Source organism: Oncorhynchus gorbuscha, linkage group LG12 (genome assembly GCF_021184085.1).
Source record: "Oncorhynchus gorbuscha isolate QuinsamMale2020 ecotype Even-year linkage group LG12, OgorEven_v1.0, whole genome shotgun sequence".
NCBI classification, from domain to species: Eukaryota; Metazoa; Chordata; class Actinopteri; order Salmoniformes; family Salmonidae; genus Oncorhynchus; species Oncorhynchus gorbuscha.
The window spans coordinates 21,357,843-21,375,039 of NC_060184.1; the positions used below are offsets into that span (position 1 = coordinate 21,357,843).

The 17,197-nt window shown below is 40.4% G+C and overlaps 1 protein-coding gene across 1 annotated transcript; it reads right to left on the reverse strand.

The window, feature by feature from the left end:
* Nucleotides 1-296: 296 nt before the first annotated feature.
* Nucleotides 297-16,696, reverse strand: LOC123990696 (DBH-like monooxygenase protein 1 homolog). Its single transcript, XM_046291450.1, has 12 exons — nucleotides 16,001-16,696; nucleotides 14,316-14,462; nucleotides 13,955-14,122; nucleotides 13,658-13,741; nucleotides 10,783-10,962; nucleotides 10,536-10,638; nucleotides 10,182-10,348; nucleotides 9,748-9,939; nucleotides 8,683-8,742; nucleotides 4,460-4,602; nucleotides 999-1,167; nucleotides 297-770 (listed from the first exon to the last, which is right to left on the reverse strand). Exons 1-12 carry the CDS (start codon nucleotides 16,280-16,282, stop codon nucleotides 615-617), a joined length of 1,851 nt encoding a protein of 616 aa, XP_046147406.1. The 5' UTR covers nucleotides 16,283-16,696; the 3' UTR covers nucleotides 297-614.
* Nucleotides 16,697-17,197: the final 501 nt, after the last annotated feature.

The window sequence follows — 17,197 nt, forward strand, 5'->3', positions numbered from 1 at the left end:
CCAAGGCCATAACAGTGGCCTTACAGTACTGAAACCCCCCCTGAGCTGCCACAGGATAATGGGATCAGGGAAATCATCTATTACTATGTTTCTATGTAGACTTGTCAAGTAATGTACTCAGGTCTAGAGAATTCCAATCATAGGCTATGAAGAACGCATCATGAGCAATACTAGCAAAAGGGTCTTGTCTTATACTCAAAATAAATAACTAACAACCCAAACTTGACCATAGGTAATACTTATAACTACAAAATAAAACTCTTTAAACATGTATTAACTTTTGGACACACAGAATATAAAAAGTATGGTTTATACATGTATATATTTAGACAACAACAAAACATTTTTCCAACATGTGAACTTCAGCCCATCCGATGGAAGATTCCTTATAATAATTCACACTCCGATACCTCCGATCAAGTCAGAGAAGTCATTCTAGAACCATCTTCTATTGTTACTGATCAAAGACTGAATTTGCATTCAACAGACATCCCAATAACACATAATGAATGGATAGTGCGGAGGAATGTCTTGTCTTCTTCAGTCAAACAACATCTTCCACAGCCGGTGTGAGAGAGTGAGTGGTGTGATTCACACAGTGGTCTGGCTATAGACTAAAGGCTTAAACAGGTCTGGACTATAGAGTACGTGAGGCACATGGTAAAGACTAGAACCACTCCACTGTGTGGCTCTGAGGCAGAACGGCACATCGTGGAGGGAGGCTTGACTTCGGACTTCACCACTGGTGGTGACACTATGGTCCCTTGAATCTGGAGGGGAAACAAAAAGAGGGACAAATGTACAACTATGAAATACAGTGAGGAAGATTACTATTTAAAACACATTCAATCATATATTATACAGTTTTAAACGAATAAGTGACCAACATTTATATAAATCAATATCCCAGAAGAATGAAAGGACACAGATTCATTGGTTCCCTAGTCAGTGACTAATTGAAAGCACTACATCAACTCCAGCCCTGACTGAACACTCACCGACCACTCGTCCTGCCCCCACTTGGAGCAGCGCACATTCATGGGCAGCTGTAGAACCATCTGGTTGAAGGACTTCCCTCTGTTCTTCGACCACCTGTACTTGTCCATGGCCTCTGTGAAGGAGAGGCTGCTGTACTTCTTTGGGCTCTTGATCATGAAAGGCCAGGTCCTATGACAGAAGAAGAATATACAGTAAGTGAAAGGTAGAATGTAAAATGAAGAATGTAAAAGGTAGAATATTTACCATACACATGCTGATGCACAATATATCAGCCACTGTATGCAAGTTCAGTGCATTGTAAAGTATTCAGACCCCTTCACTTTTCCCACATTTTGTTACGTTACAGATTTATTCTCAAATTGATTCAATAATTTTAAAAAACGAATCTACACAAAATACCCTATAACGGCGAGGCGAAAACAGGATATTTTTTTTTACAGTTGTTAAAAATAAAAAACAGAAATACCTTATTTACATAAGTATTCAGACTCTTTGCTATGAGACTCGAAATTGATCTCAGGTGCATCCTGTTCCATTGATCATCCTTGAGATTTTTCTACATCTTGATTGGAGCCCACCTGTGGTAAATTCAATTGATTGGACATGGCACCTACAGATTGGACATGGCACCAATTGATTGGACATGGCACCTACAGTACCTGTCTACAGTATATAAGGTCCCACAGTTGACAAAACCAAGCCAAGAGGTCGAAGGAATTGTCCGTAGAGCTCAGAGACAGGATTGTGTCGAGGCAAGGGCACCAATCTGGGGAAGGGCACCAAAATATTTCTGCAGCATTGAAGGTCCCCAAGAACACAGTAGCCTCCATCATTCTTAAATGGAAGAACCAATACTCTTCCACCAAGACTCTTCCTAGAGTTCCTCCTAGAGTTCCTCTGTGGAGATGGGAGAACTTTCCAGAAGGACAATCATCTCTGCAGCACTCCACCAATCAGGCCGTTATGGTAAAGTGGCCAGACATAAGCCACTCCCCAGTAAAAGGCACATGACGAACCTAAACACACAGCCAAGACAAGGCAGGAGTGGCTTCGGGACAAGTCTCTGAATGTCCTTGAGTGGCCCGGCCAGAGACCGGACTTCTATCCGATCGAACATCTCTGGAGAGATCTGAAAATAGCTGTTCAGCGACGCTCCCCATCCAACCTGACAGAGATTGAGAGGATCTGCAGAGAATAATATGAGAAACTCCCCAAATACAGGTGTGCCAAGCTTGTAGTGTCATACCCAAGAAGACTCAAGGCTGTAATCGCTACCAAAGGTGTTTCAACAAAGTACTGAGTAACGGGTCTGAATACTTATATAAATGTGATATTTCAATTCAGATTTTTAAAAATAAATATGCAAACATTTCTAAAAACCTGTTTTTGTTTTGTCATTATGGGTTATTGTGTGTAGATTGAGGAGGGGAAAAAATAATAGAATCATTATTAGAATAAGGCTGTAATGTAACAAAATGTGGAAAAAGTGAAGGGGTCTGAATACTTTCCGAATACACTCTACATTGTTAAACATTTTTACAATTTATGGTCAGAAGGAAAAACAGCAGCTGCTAACTAAATCCTTCCAAAAGCATTTCCATGAGGAAGACATTAGGGAAAGTGGGACTGCTGTTTCCTGCTAAGGCCTGTTTTTGTTTATAGATGGTTGGTGTTCCTCTTCATGACAAGGCTTCTTGGAATAAAAGGAGTGTAGCCATGCATTAATAGCAGGAACAGAAAACGCACTCCAGCAGACCAACCAATCAAATAGACTCACTTACAGGCCTTTTTTACAAACTCTTCTCAGGTCTAAGGTCTCGCTTACACAACTTACCACTCAGGGGCATATGGACAGGAAACACCATGGACACATTACCATTACCTGCAGTAGCATCAGTTAAGGAATAGGTTGCACTATGTTTATTTAATTTACTGACATACTGACAATGAACTGACTTGTAGGTCATCTAATGATTACATGAAGTAGATTGATGTTATGTTTCAGGATTTCACATCTACTTTTGATGCCATTGTCATTTTATTTGCATAAAAGCAAAGGTGTAAAAACTTAATGGTAAAATGATTTGTTTCACTAAGCATGCTATCATCCAGATTTCATGCAAGTAAAGTCATACAGTATAAAAAACAGGACAGATGTGATAGAAACAGGTTTCTGTACAATTTGATAAATACCTACAGGTACTATGTTAATTCGACAGTGGTGGGTGTCGGTAAAATGTATTATGCGAGAAATAGCAGTGGAAACGCCTGTAAGCGCAAATACTGATATAATAACCATCACATGAAAGCAAACTTGGAGTCACGTGATGATATCAACGATTTCTATAAGATGATATGGTATGTGATCCTCCAACTACGACTCAGGAAACCACACAGTTTATTAGGCTCCAGATGAAGTGGGTGTTGAAAGTGCACGCTAAGAGCTTGATGCTCCCTTCCAATAAATACCGAGGGTCTTATCTGGTGACATGATGATCGATGCTTGACTGCTGTTTGACAAATACAAAAATTCTCCTGCATCCATAATAAGGTCATAATGTAGACTAGCCTACCCTCAGTTTGTATGTGAGCTGTTGCCTAGAGTGCAGGTGCTAAAACCAGACGAGGCACATTTGCTATTTAACGCAACAGTTTTTGTGACAAAAATATCAGTTGACCTTTAGATTTTTTATTCGGTAATGAAAACTTAAGCAAACATGTACATTTTGTGTGCACTGTCATCATGCACAGATTTTTCTCTACAACACGTTAGTTTGGTGGAAACACCACTAGGGGGAAAATGCGCATATTTTCTTTATTCAGATTTGAGAATATTCCTATGAAAAATTGTCACCAATTGAATGGGAATCTAGCTACAGAGACAAATATTGTGCATTTTCTAATTTAAATGGATGAACAGTATGTTATTTTGAACAAAATGAATGGAATGCAAGAGCAAAAACATATTAAGGAAAACAATAAACTTTTGATTTGTATATCTTGCTGTCAAAGTCCAGCATGCTAACTGGTAAAACAAAACAGAACCATCTAAAACAGGAAAAAGAGTACCACTGTGCTCAACTTCAGATGTGCTCCACATGTTGACCCCACTGGGCTAGTGTGACTATGAGCTCTTTGGGACGATACCCCATATTCCTCAGTCCTTTCCTCCTTCCTATGACATGCAATCTCTTTGTACCATAAACCTCTTCCAGTCGTTCCCCTATTCTCTCTCCCAGGCCTGGGGGGACGTATTTAATCTCTCTCTATATCATGCAGTAACTCATTTGGAACATAACTTCTCCATGATAATGCATTGTGTATGACCTTTGACATTTGTAAGGTGCTCCAGGCAGAGAAAACACTTCACATAAAAATGATCTTCCCCAATTGGTATTACAGGTTCCAACTTGAACAGCTACATGGGTATTGCAGTCACAGTACAGAGCCTCTTACTTACGTGACAGGCACCTGGATCTCTTTGACTCCGATGAACTTAAGCTGCCCGATGATCTCAGGGAGGCTCTCACACCTGGCCAGATTCACTCTGGGATAGTAGAGCAGGTAGGACAGACACATCTCATCCCTGGTGGTCAAACCACCCTGAGAGAATAGCCAGAGGGAAAATCATCTATAAATCAAGTGGTTAAGAGCATTGGGCCAGTAACCAAAACATCACTGGTTCGAATCCCCAAGCCGGCAAGGTAGAACATTCTGCCGTTTTGCCCTTGAGCAAGGCAGATAACCCCCAACATCAACTACTCCCTGGGTGCCGATGATGTCGATTAAGGCAGCCCCCACACCTCTCTGATTCAGAGGGGTTGGGTTAAATGCGGAAGACACATTTCGGTTCAATGCATTCAGTTGTGCAACTAACTAGATAACCCCCTTTCCCTATTCTGTATACTAAATACCAATACAACAGGTACATTAAAGGTTACATAGCCTTTTGCGGGCCCTTTAGCCTTTTGCGGGCCCTTTAGCCTTTTGCGGGCCCTAAGTGAGATTTGGTTGTCCTCCCCCCACCTCGCAGGCATTTTAGTGGCCTCCCTCTTGGCAGAGGATTGAACATTTTGCAGTTTTAATGCCATTTTCCAACAATTCTACAAAATGTTATATGGGGTGGAGAGAAAATGTTGCTGTTCTAAAGAAACTTTTCTGATATTGTACAACATTTTGCCTTGGCTTATGCCATGTTCATACAACATCTGGATGACTAACAAAATCAATGGGGGCCCCTGGAGGTCAGGGCCCCTGGGCATGTGCCCTTCCTAATTCAGCGATGAAGGTTTAGATAGCTGGCTAGACTTATAATCCTTGCAGTCTTATAAAATGTTAGCTGATATGGGATAATTGAGTGACTGTCAGTGACATGACAAGAGAAAATCTGCTGATGCACAACCAAATGACAAAATTGCACATTGTGTATTCTAGTATGCTATCTCTCAACAATAAATTGAGACCTTGACTCAGTTCCTAAAATGTTGTTTACAATAGCATTTACAAAATGATGGTGGGGGGCCGCTGGGGTCCTACGCACAGCGTGTAATCTGCACCACTGCCTTTACTCTACTTTACTGTTATCAAATTACACTTCTATTCTATTCTATTTAGCCCCACAACAACATGGATATCTAACAATCATGAACAATCATGAACTTCAACAAACACTAAGATTTGGCACCAGGGTCCTTGTAAACCACTAAGAAATCATGAAAATCTGTTTCTGAAAACATGTGACTGATATAGATTAAGTACCACTTCAGGCTGTATTATGTCTAACACGAAGCTGACACAATAACAGTGCCTTGTGGTGACAAAGTTGTAACAGAATACAATTCTGTTTTATATTGTTCCAGAATAACAATTGGTTGGCATGTTTACTCCTGAACAGTAGAGAGTAACTCTAGAAGAGAAGGAGCCACGTTTTACGACTGTAAGTCATCAGTCGTTTGATGTCTCTGTAAAAAACAATGCCAGTAGCTGCAAACAACTATATAACCAAGATCCCATCTGTGGTCCTGGGGGGTATCTGCAGACAGATTGTTCAGCCAAGAACAGACAGCCTGTAACACATACAGTACTGAGCCCTGAAAAAGTATTTGTTCAGCCAAGAACAGACAGCCTGTAACACATACAGTACTGTGCCCTGAAAAAGTATTTGTTCAGCCAAGAACAGACAGCCTGTAACACATACAGTACTGAGCCCTGAAAAAGTATTTGTTCAGCCAAGAACAGACAGCCTGTAACACATACAGTACTGTGCCCTGAAAAAGTATTTGTTCAGCCAAGAACAGACAGCCTGTAACACATACAGTACTGAGCCCTGAAAAAGTATTTGTTCAGCCAAGAACAGACAGCCTGTAACACATACAGTACTGTGCCCTGAAAAAGTATTTGTTCAGCCAAGAACAGACAGCCTGTAACACATACAGTACTGAGCCCTGAAAAAGGATTTGTTCAGCCAACAACAGACAGCCTGTAACACATACAGTACTGTGCCCTGAAAAAGTATTTGTTCAGCCAACAACAGACAGCCTGTAACACATACAGTACTGTGCCCTGAAAAAGTATTTGCCCCCTTTCTAATTTTCTCTACTTTTGCACATTTTTGATACTGAATGTTATCAGATCTTCAACCAAATCCTAATATTAGATAAAGGGAACCTGAGTGAACAAATAACACAACAATTACATGCATATTTCATTTATTTAATAAACAAAGTTATGCAACACCCAATGCCCCTTTGTGAAAAAGTAATTGCCCCATTACACTCTATAACTGGTTGTGCCACCTTTAGCTACAATGACTGCAACCAAATGCTTCCTGTAGTTGTTGATCCGTCTCTCACGTATCTGTGGAGGAATATTTGGCCCACCTTTGCATGCAGAACTGCTTAAACTCAGTGACATTTGTGGGTTTTCAAGCATGAACTGTTCATTTCAAGTCCTGCCACAACATCTCAAATGGGATTAGGTCTGGACTTGGACTAGGCCATTCCAAAACTTAAAATGTGTTGCTTTTTAGCCATTTTCATGTAGATTTGATTGTGTGTTTTGGATCATTGTCTTGCTGCATGACCCAGCAGCACTTCAGCTTCAGCTCACAGACGGATTGCCTGACATTCTCCTGTAGAATTCTCTGATACAGAGCAGAATTCACGGTTCCTTCTATTAAGGTAAGTCGTCCAGTCAGCAAAGCATCCCCGAACCATCACACTACCACCACCATGCTTGACCGTTGGTATAAGGTTCTTACTGTGGAATGTAGTGTTTGGTTTGACTTTTGTCCATAGAACATTCTTCCAAGAGTCTTGATGATCATCCAGGTGCTTCCTTCCAAGTGCTTTTTTGGATGAGATAGGTTCCATTATGCCTGGCAAAAACCAAACACTGCATTCCACAGTAAGAACCTCATACCAATGGTCAAGCATGGTGGTGGTAGTATGATGGTTTTGGGATGCTTTGCTGCCTCAGGAACCAGGTCAACTTATCTTAATAGAAGGAACCATGAATTATGCTCTGTATCAGAGAATTCTACAGGAGACTGTCAGGCCATGTGTGGTTATGCAGAAGACAATGATCCAAAACACAAAATCACATGAAAATGGCTAAAAAGCAACAAAATCAAAGTTTTGTAATAGCTTAGTCAAAGTCCAGAACTAATCCCAATTGAGACTTGAAATGAGCAGTTCATGCTTGAAAACCCACAAATGTCACTGAGTTTAAGAAGTTCTGCATGCAAAGGTGGGCCAAATATTCCTCCACAGTGATGTGAGAGACTGATCAACAACTACAGGTAACATTTGGTTGCTGTCATTGCAGCTGAATGTGGCACAACTAGTTATTGGGTGTAATGGGGCAATTACCTTTTCACACAGGGGCATTGGGTGTTGCATAACTTTGTTAATTAAATAAATGAAATAAGTATGTATATGTTGTGTTATTTGTTCACTCAGGTTCCCTTAATCTAATAGTCGGTTTTGGTTGAAGATCTGATAACAGTCAGTATCAAAAATATGCAAAAGTAAGAGAAAATCAGAAAGGAGGCAAATACTTTTTGACGGCACTTTATGTCTGAAAGTATCAACCAAGAGGTTCATGCAGGGGAAACACAACTCATTTCTATACCGGTAAGTACAGAACACTAAATTCCATTCCATTTAAGTATACTAATTCTACTGATCTATTCATTTGTAATTGTGTAATAGGAATGATGACATCCTTCTGTGTAATTTTTCTTCAAAGGTAAGAATGGTTCAAAAACAATATGGGCTTTGTGTCCATCTTATGTTACATCTGAAGTCAAAGCAATAACCCCATAGCTCTACCCTGAAGGGTTGTGTAATGTTGTCACGAACATGATGATTTTTGTTCCGTACTGCAATCAACCAAATCATCAAATCATAGAAACACAGAGACGGATTTGAAACATAAGCTCAAATAGGCTCCGTCTGAGGAACAATAGAACACATGTAAAAAATGAGGTGATCTCTGTAAACTCTAAACATAAAACAGATCATTAGGAAGAAGCCACATCTTAAGGATGAGCTGGATTCACCATGTCAGAGCTGACAGCTCAGTTTCAAAGGCCCCATAAAAGCAAAAGGAAGAAAATAATAGAGAAAGGTGGCAAAATAAGTATTCATTTATCCATGTGGATTCTGAGTAGTGCATTCTTACCCAGGTCATGTTTTGTCTGTCTTTTGTGGTGTACTTGCATTCTGTGATCAAATTGTCACCCTGAAAAGAAAGATTAAAATCAAGGCTCTTCTGTGGTTGTGAATTTAGAACCTGTCACACCCTGACCTTAGTTATCTTTGTTTTCTTTTTTATTTGGTTAGGTCAGGGCGTGACAAGGGTGGTGTGTTTGGTTTTTGTATTGTCTAGGGGTTTTTATAGTCTAGGGGTTTATATGTCTATGGTTGCCTGGATTGGTTCTCAATCAGAGGCAGCTGTTTATCGTTGTCTCTGATTGGGAACCATATTTAGGTAGCCATATTCCTTGGTTTATCTGTGGGTTATTGTCTATGTGTAGTTGCCTGTTTCAGAACTCGTGGTATATAGCGTTACGTTCGTTTTGTTTACGTGTTCTTCGTTATTAAAAGAAGAATGTATTCAAATCACGTGGTGCCTTGGTCTCCTCACTATGACGAACGTGACAGAACCCCACATCAAACAAAAGTACATAATTACAATAACACTAAAGCAGTAATATACAGTACAAGGAGGTGTGATTTCCTGTGGTTTTAGCATGGCTATGCTGCGGTCGACGGTACGAGGCAACAGCCAAAAGATGAACCTCTAATTATGTCCTTTATCTATGTAGGTGGATCAAAGTCATGCAATCATCAATCATTACTGTTCATCACAGGGAGAGGGGAACATGCTTCAACCTGCATGGCAAGCTCAAGCGGTAAATTTATAATCCCATATTTCCTACACTATATAAAGGTAGACTCAGCAAAATTATGTTGCCACGAGCAGCACCACAGATATTGCGGTGAGCGAGATGCAAGAATTCTCTCTCACGGTCACACACAGTGCCTGCGCATATGCATGTGTTCGCTTCACGTTGTTAGAGCGTGGTAGGTACGGGACGAAAACAGTGGAGAAGTTTATCCTTACTCTTCAACGCTCTTAGTTGTTGTGGAAATTGACCCACTATGCTGTTTACTTTGTGCACCTACATCATATCACTGAGTCTACCTTTAATGTGTCAGCTAAACAGTATTTCAGAGTACCAACAGGTAACAGCAGCCTCTCGTCCTTCAGCAGCTGGAACTCCTGGAAGTTGAAGTCAAACTCCTCATCATGTGACAGGGGCTGCAGCTCGTCCTGGCCCCGGAAGTGTCTGGTTCTGATGGCGCGGCCAGCTAGGTGAGCATGCATCAGAACAGCAAACACCCTAACTCCGCTGGGCATCTCCTGGCCTAGGGACTGATGGAGGAGCAAATAGATATTCTCTCACAGATGCAGAAAGTGCTTTTTAGTTTTATTGCACTTTTGGATGATCACTATTTTGTGCACGTAGCAAGACTAAAATGGAGGCTTGTCACTGTTGGTGGTATAGCATAACAGTAATTTAACAGTGGATGTTTGACTCCTGTTGTTCCCTAGTGAAATGGGAATGTCAGGCATCGCTCCAGTTTGAAAGACTCCGCCATAGCTGGCTTTCTTACCTCCTGCAAACACTCGCGGGTACAGTGTCCCTCTGAGATGTACTCCTGCATGCCTGGAGGCAGCATGTGGTACAGACTCACCCACACACCTGTCTCTATCACTCCTGCGTCATACTGACGCAACTCTGGGGTGTAGAACAGACGCAGGCCAGAGCTGTCCACCACTCCTGACAATGAAACAGTAACATTACAATGAACAGGGTAACTGACTGTTGAACTGTAAAGTGCTGTAGATATCACTTGACCACACAAGTGTGAATGGGTGAAACGGGAAAATTACAATAGAGTCAAGGCAGACAAGTCACATTCATAGTTAGTAATGCAACATGACGTGTCCTTGTGGGTGTACTATACCTTGTTGAAAGGCTGGGTTGTCATAGTGGACCTCCATCAGGACATAGACAGGGTCTATTGGTGTGCCAATGGACAGCCCAACATGGGGTGGATAGGTGAACCCCTGTAAGGGTAGATTGAGAGGCATACTGAACATGTTAATAAGGAAGCTTACATGATCACTCTGATACATGGAAATACAAGTGGCTAATGAAAAGTTTTATAACACTGAATTAAAAATGACTACAAATTTAAACCAATTGCCCACCTCGCCACCAATGGCCCAGGCGAAGACTATCGTCTCACACGTGAGAAAGGAGTCAGGCATATTTGGATGGTAACATTCATGGCCAGCCTTGAGCTCACTCTCATTCAAGGTGCTATCACATTGATACAACAAAATGTGATGAACCAGGTTTTCATGGCCCCTTTGAATCAAAGGCTCAATCTGTAAACAAAAAGAAGAAAGTAGTAAATGTTACTGTATTCTAACCCCAGTTGGCTTCTTTTGAATTGCCTACACTTGCCTTAACATTTACTGCAGTGGGCTAAATCAGGGTCACACAGATTATTTACATTTACATTTACATTTACATTTAAGTCATTTAGCAGACATTTCTTGGTAGTCTTAAAACAAATCTACTTTGAAACAAAAGAATACACACATGGTTATGGGCTTTAAAAAAAGAAGACACCTGTACCATGTCAGATATTAGTATTTTGAAATGTATTCCATTTTGAATGTGCATCCCAATATTACACTTGATATACATCACAGAAGACTGAAATATAACAAAACCGCTTGACATTGAAACACCACATTTTTGCAGTTTATTAATTATAAAATAATGACATTTTTTTTCACAACATTCCACCCATGAGGCCACTAGAAGTCTATTTAGTCATTTGACTGCAGGAAAGGGTTAGACCTCAATTATATTGCTCTCAACAGTAGGTTTCACACAAGAGGGGAAAACAGGATTGGGTAGGCCCTGCTCACTTCAGGATGAAAGTAGTGAAAAGTAAATGTAAAGAAATACGTTTTTCCTCAATGGGCCTGGGGGCCTCTAGGTTGGACTTAGAATCTGGGAAAAGCAGCTTGCTGCCTGCTGGGCAAACCTTGACATCATACTGTGAGGCCTCCTTTAAAACCAACAGGACACAAGACCAAAGCTTGGCCCATGAACACCGTATTAATATTTAGACATTCTTCCTACTTTTTCTCAAATATATTTATTCATGGTGGAAGCAGCCGTGGTAGTCTAAGTTTGAGGTTGAGATTGTGCCATGAGAGAGGAAGGATAGCGCCTCTCTTGTTAGACGATTTGGTACACTGTGTAACAAACTCTGCCTTCATAGAACACTTTATATGCCACTTTCTCTGAATAAAGAACTTCATTGAATAGAATACATCTATCAAACTAAAATAAGCATGTCATGTAGACAGTTTTCAGGAAGTCTTGAAAGTCATAGAGTCATCTAAACAGGAGGTGAGGTTGCGGTGCCCAAGATAATAGAGTTGTGGAGTGAGGTGGTGAAAGACCAAATCCCCCAGAGGGACGAAGGAGGTGGAACAGAGGGTAGGGACAGAAACCGTGACTGAGAAAATATCATGGGAATGGGCTCTTTTTGAAGTGTCAAGATAGGATTATTGGTATAACGTGCACAGGGAAAATGAGATGGGCCTTTTAAACTTCTGTATAAATGCCATAAAACCCCAAAAGAACAATAGTAGCGTCTCTTTATAGACCACAGATGAATTGGAGGAGACAGTCCCATTCATATCACGCATAATAACAGATGTCTTACATACTGCCTCTCACTCACTGACTCACACATCATGCACACGCACATGAAAACATCTGGGATGGAAAAATAACAATGTTTTATCCCAACAGTCCGACTCCCACGTGGCATTTGGATACTGAAATGATTTCCAATTTACTCTACTAATTCTATAAAAGGCAACACTTTAATCATCTTACAATATTTCGTCACGCAAAGAGCTCCCTCCAAAATAAGAGTTCACAACAATATGTGGGATATCACAACAGTCTGTGTTATGTATAGTGGAATCACAGATCCTCTGAGCCCTGCAGCTGTTAATAAGGGTAGGATTTTCCAGACCTTTTTTTAATAAGGGTAGGATTTTCCAGACCTTTTCTGAAACCTTTACACAACTCCTCTGACAAATTGAATAAGGACAGTGGAGCATATTTTTCTGATAGAATGGTTCTGGTGTTTCTCATTCTATGATCTAATTGTCATCATCAGAGTGGCAGAATGCAGAACAGAAGAGCCAGATTAATGTATAGTACAGTAAGCTGTGTGCTGGAGGGGGAGTAAGAGAAAAGAGAGCTAGCTAGCTATATTTATATCTTTCTGGCTCTGGTTCACTTAATGACTGAAGACTTTGTTTTGAGCTCAAGGATTCTAAAGTCAGAGGTCATAGCCATGGCAACTTTAAAAGCAACTCTCATGTTTTCTACTTGGCAGAAAAGTCCTACTGTAAGTGATCTGACCAATGATAACATGATACAGTACAGAACTACTATTCCTTACTATGTTAATATAACTAAGGCCCTTTAGTAAAACATCAACATCTAGTTTAAAAAAAGCACATTTGGTCTTTATGACAAATCCCACTAAGGATTAGAACAAGACATGGATAAGGAATGTGTCATCGTACCATTCTTTTGAATCTAAATTGTATGTGCTACCTCCTTTAATCAAGTGTGTTTTAAAGCTTTTTGGTTTCATACTAGTTCAACTATGTTTGGAATATATAATTTATATAATGGCTCATTTAATACACAATAGCAATTTGGAGCAGCAAACAAGCAGCAGGTGTGCCTCAGAAGTGGGAGAAATATCTACAGATTTCTCTACGGAACACACTACAGATGACTGCAATGAAAGAGGAACCCACTTCAGACGACAGCAATGAAAGAGGGAGGCAGGCAGACAAATAAAAACTCAGAAATTATCCAGGTGAGATGCCTTTAAAAAAAGGTAAACAAGATGACTGCATGCTGACTGAACTATAGGCTACTCCTTCCTCAAGGGAAAGCCTGAGGTCGATTTGCTATCATTTTTCTGCTGTGTTGTTAATATAGCTCAATGAATTCCAAGTGTGTACTTACTCTAATGATATGGTGCTTCTTCTGAACCTCCTGCATCTTAAATATCTGACACCAGTAGGTAGTGTCCTTGAATGGCACTGGCACCTATCTTGAGAGGAACAAACAGACAGAGAGACTGATACTGTATTTACTCTCCATAAAATTGGGACTGATCATAAATCTCACACAGTGCAAATGCAGTCTCAGAGTACAAAAGGTCCTGTGAAGTAATAAAAGGTAGAAGTGGTATCAAGTTTGTTTAAGAGATGGATAGTGGGTGAGAGAAGTAACCTTTTCTTCTCCAGCTGTCACACTTACGTTTATGTTTTGCAAGTGGAAAAAGTCCATCTCAGAGGAAATATTAGCTTTACTTCCTGGGTCGAGTAGCCGCATACTCTTCCTCCCCCTGTTCACTCCATGATACATCGGTCCTGACGGTCCCACATCCTCACTGTGGTAGGCCCATATCACCCTCACTGTGCTTTCCTGGGCAGACAATACACATACACATCTTCTATCTAGAAGTGAGTTTCGATTTTAAAAATGTGGTAAGAAGTACTATAACACACCGGGCATGAACTGACATTTAAACTAAAACGTTCACACAAGCACACATTCAAACACGCAAACATCAACCTCCACATTTCCCATTGATAAAACATTTCCACCACCCACGTACCGTGATGTCCTTGTCACTTGTGTCACAGGTCAGGAGGTGCCTGCTGAAAGCCAGGACTGTGTGTGTACTGTTCTCGCTGCCATACTGCAGCCTGTAGTTCTGCTGCACATCTCTGTGCACTTTTCTGTTGGCGTCTGCAAAGTAATCCTGTTGAAAGCATGCCGGATATAATACAACTGTCCTGTCTGCAATAACACTGTCCTGAACGAGGGGACAAGAGAGCCTTCAATGTAAAAATACATTCATAGATGTAAATCACAAAACTTTGGGAGAACCAGTGTTCCAATGACACAATTGAAAGAGCACGGTAGATAATTACATTACTTTGCTTAATTACTGATCTATTACTGTATTATTACATTAGCTAGGATGACGACTAGCTAAATGACTATTACCACAGGACTATGCTGCATTTGTGGTTAACCAACTGCCTTGAGCCCCGTTTATACCTGGTACCAACATGCTTCCGTTGTCCTGATCTTCTCCACACTCTGATTGTACCCACATCATTAGACAGGTGTAGATGATTAAAATACGCATTGTGATCAGATCTTCCTGACCACCTCCGGAGGTAGTCAGGCACGCTTTGTGGACAAACGCATGTGGACAGTGAAACCATTTAAATCATCATTATCCTACACTTTAAAATCATTGACAAGGTGGCCAATTGACTTATGCCATACTTTTGTGTGTGTAATATATAGTGTATATATTTGCAAACGGAAGAATCTAAAAAGCTAGTTTTCCTATTAAAGCTTCAGAAAATGTGTCTTATGCTCCGTATCTGAAATATAAATGACTGTCTATCAATATAAGTCTTAAAATAAATACAAATTATTTTGAAAGAATAGCTGTGAAATGATTTGCATACAAGGATGGACCAGGAAATCTGGTCACAATGCAGACACAGTGGACGGGTAACAGACACATTTTAATACCATGTGTAGACACATTTCAGAAAACGTGGGCACAATCAGAATGCGGACAAGATCAGGACACAGGACACTTTAGCACCAGGTATATACAGGGCTTTGTTGTGGCAAGTGTCTGGCTGTTATGTCTTTGTCGGTATCACTGCCAAGCATTGCTTGTAAATACATGACAACAAACAACAACATTGGCACAAAACTACAGCTGCTGTCTCCTCATAGACCCTGACCCTCTGGTAACACAATAAGAGGGACTGTGTTAGATTGTGTGGCATCATTGCCAGATCCCAGAGGCACAGTGAGCTTCCTGTGATGTGTAGCAATATCCAGACCCTTTACCCTGTTGGCTGTGCCCCACAAAAGTTTACCATAAGGCAGTGGGTCGGACTAACAGTAACAGGTATGGCCAATAGCTTGTTACACCGAACCAATAACCATAAATTCAATTTGGAAACTCTCAATTATTATTTAATCTACTTTTAGATCCAAAGCCATGTATTTAGGAATACATGTCTCATCTAAATACATGGCTCTGGATAATACTATTTCATCAGGTAAACACCCCAAATATACCCAAGTGCCCTGTGAAAATAGCTAAACATAAATGTAATATAAATCATAATTTTCATATAGCTGCACAATTGAAATATGTATGTAATGTTAAATTACAGTGAAAGTAGCCCACCTCTCATGTGATAAAACTGCAAGGATACCGTGCGTCACTTTCATTCTATAAAACCCAGGTGAGTAACATACCTGTAGATACGGTGTCCCATCCGTGACTCCACCAATGACAATGTCGGACGACGCCATGGCACCGTTGGGAGATAGACCAAATCCTATATATCCTCTAGTTTCCACTTCTATTTCAAAAGTAATAGTTCTCCGGTCAAACCTCCACTTTAGATTATACTTCCCATGAGGGTCCAAAATAGTTGAATGACTAAATCCACTCCCGTGTGTCAAAGTTGCGTAAAACCAAAAAGTTGTGAAGAAAACTATAACACTACTATATTTCGCGGGTAACATCGTGAACATTGACGAAAAAACGACTACAAACAAAATAATAGAATGTCGTTGTTTAGACACAAATTACGTTTCTTTAGAAGTGTTTGGTTTGCAAATTGTACGCGGGCGACCAAGCACGCACACTCATCTGCGAGGAAGCAGCTTCTCTCATCCTCTCACTAGAACTGTCGAAACTTGTGCTGGCCCCTTTGATCTTCATAGAGACACGTCCCACACTGCTACTCCTGTGGTCAGGCCTTACCATACAGGTGGCTGTGACTTTAGGCAGATAAAAAATAAGAGTATTAAAGTGACGCTAGATGTTTTGTATAATTTTTGCCAGTCGTTTTTAAACAGCATACAGAAGGCCTGGTTCTCATATTTCACCCTGTCAAATTTGGTTTGAAAATGTAAACATCTTTCTTAAATTGAACTTTTCCTAAATGTATCTGTGCCATCCAGTCTGTACATGCAGCCTCATCTGTCAAGAGATCAACTGCAGGGAGAAAAACTGGCAAAACTTCCAGGAACTGCTCCTCCTCCAGAAACACACATACATGCAAGATGAGGTGAGGAAATCAAATCACCCACTGCATAAAATGGTAAATGTCTTGGAATATGCTCATTTTCACTAAAATCCTTGTTCAACAAGAAAAATGCAATTAAGCATTTGAGATTGAGTACACAAATCAGGGTTTTATTGATTCAGCTCATTTATCATGTTTCAGGAGTATATTGTACAGTAAAGCTTCCTCCCTCAGAAAAACTGGACAAGACCAAGATTCAAAAAGAAAAAGTATATATTAAAAAAAATAGTAAACTTTTGATATGTAACATTTCCATTGAAAACACAAAGCAGATACGCTACACAACTTTCTAAAGTACGACCAAATCACACTGAATTAAAGAAGAATGATGATTAGTAGGCAAAGGTCAGAATGGGGG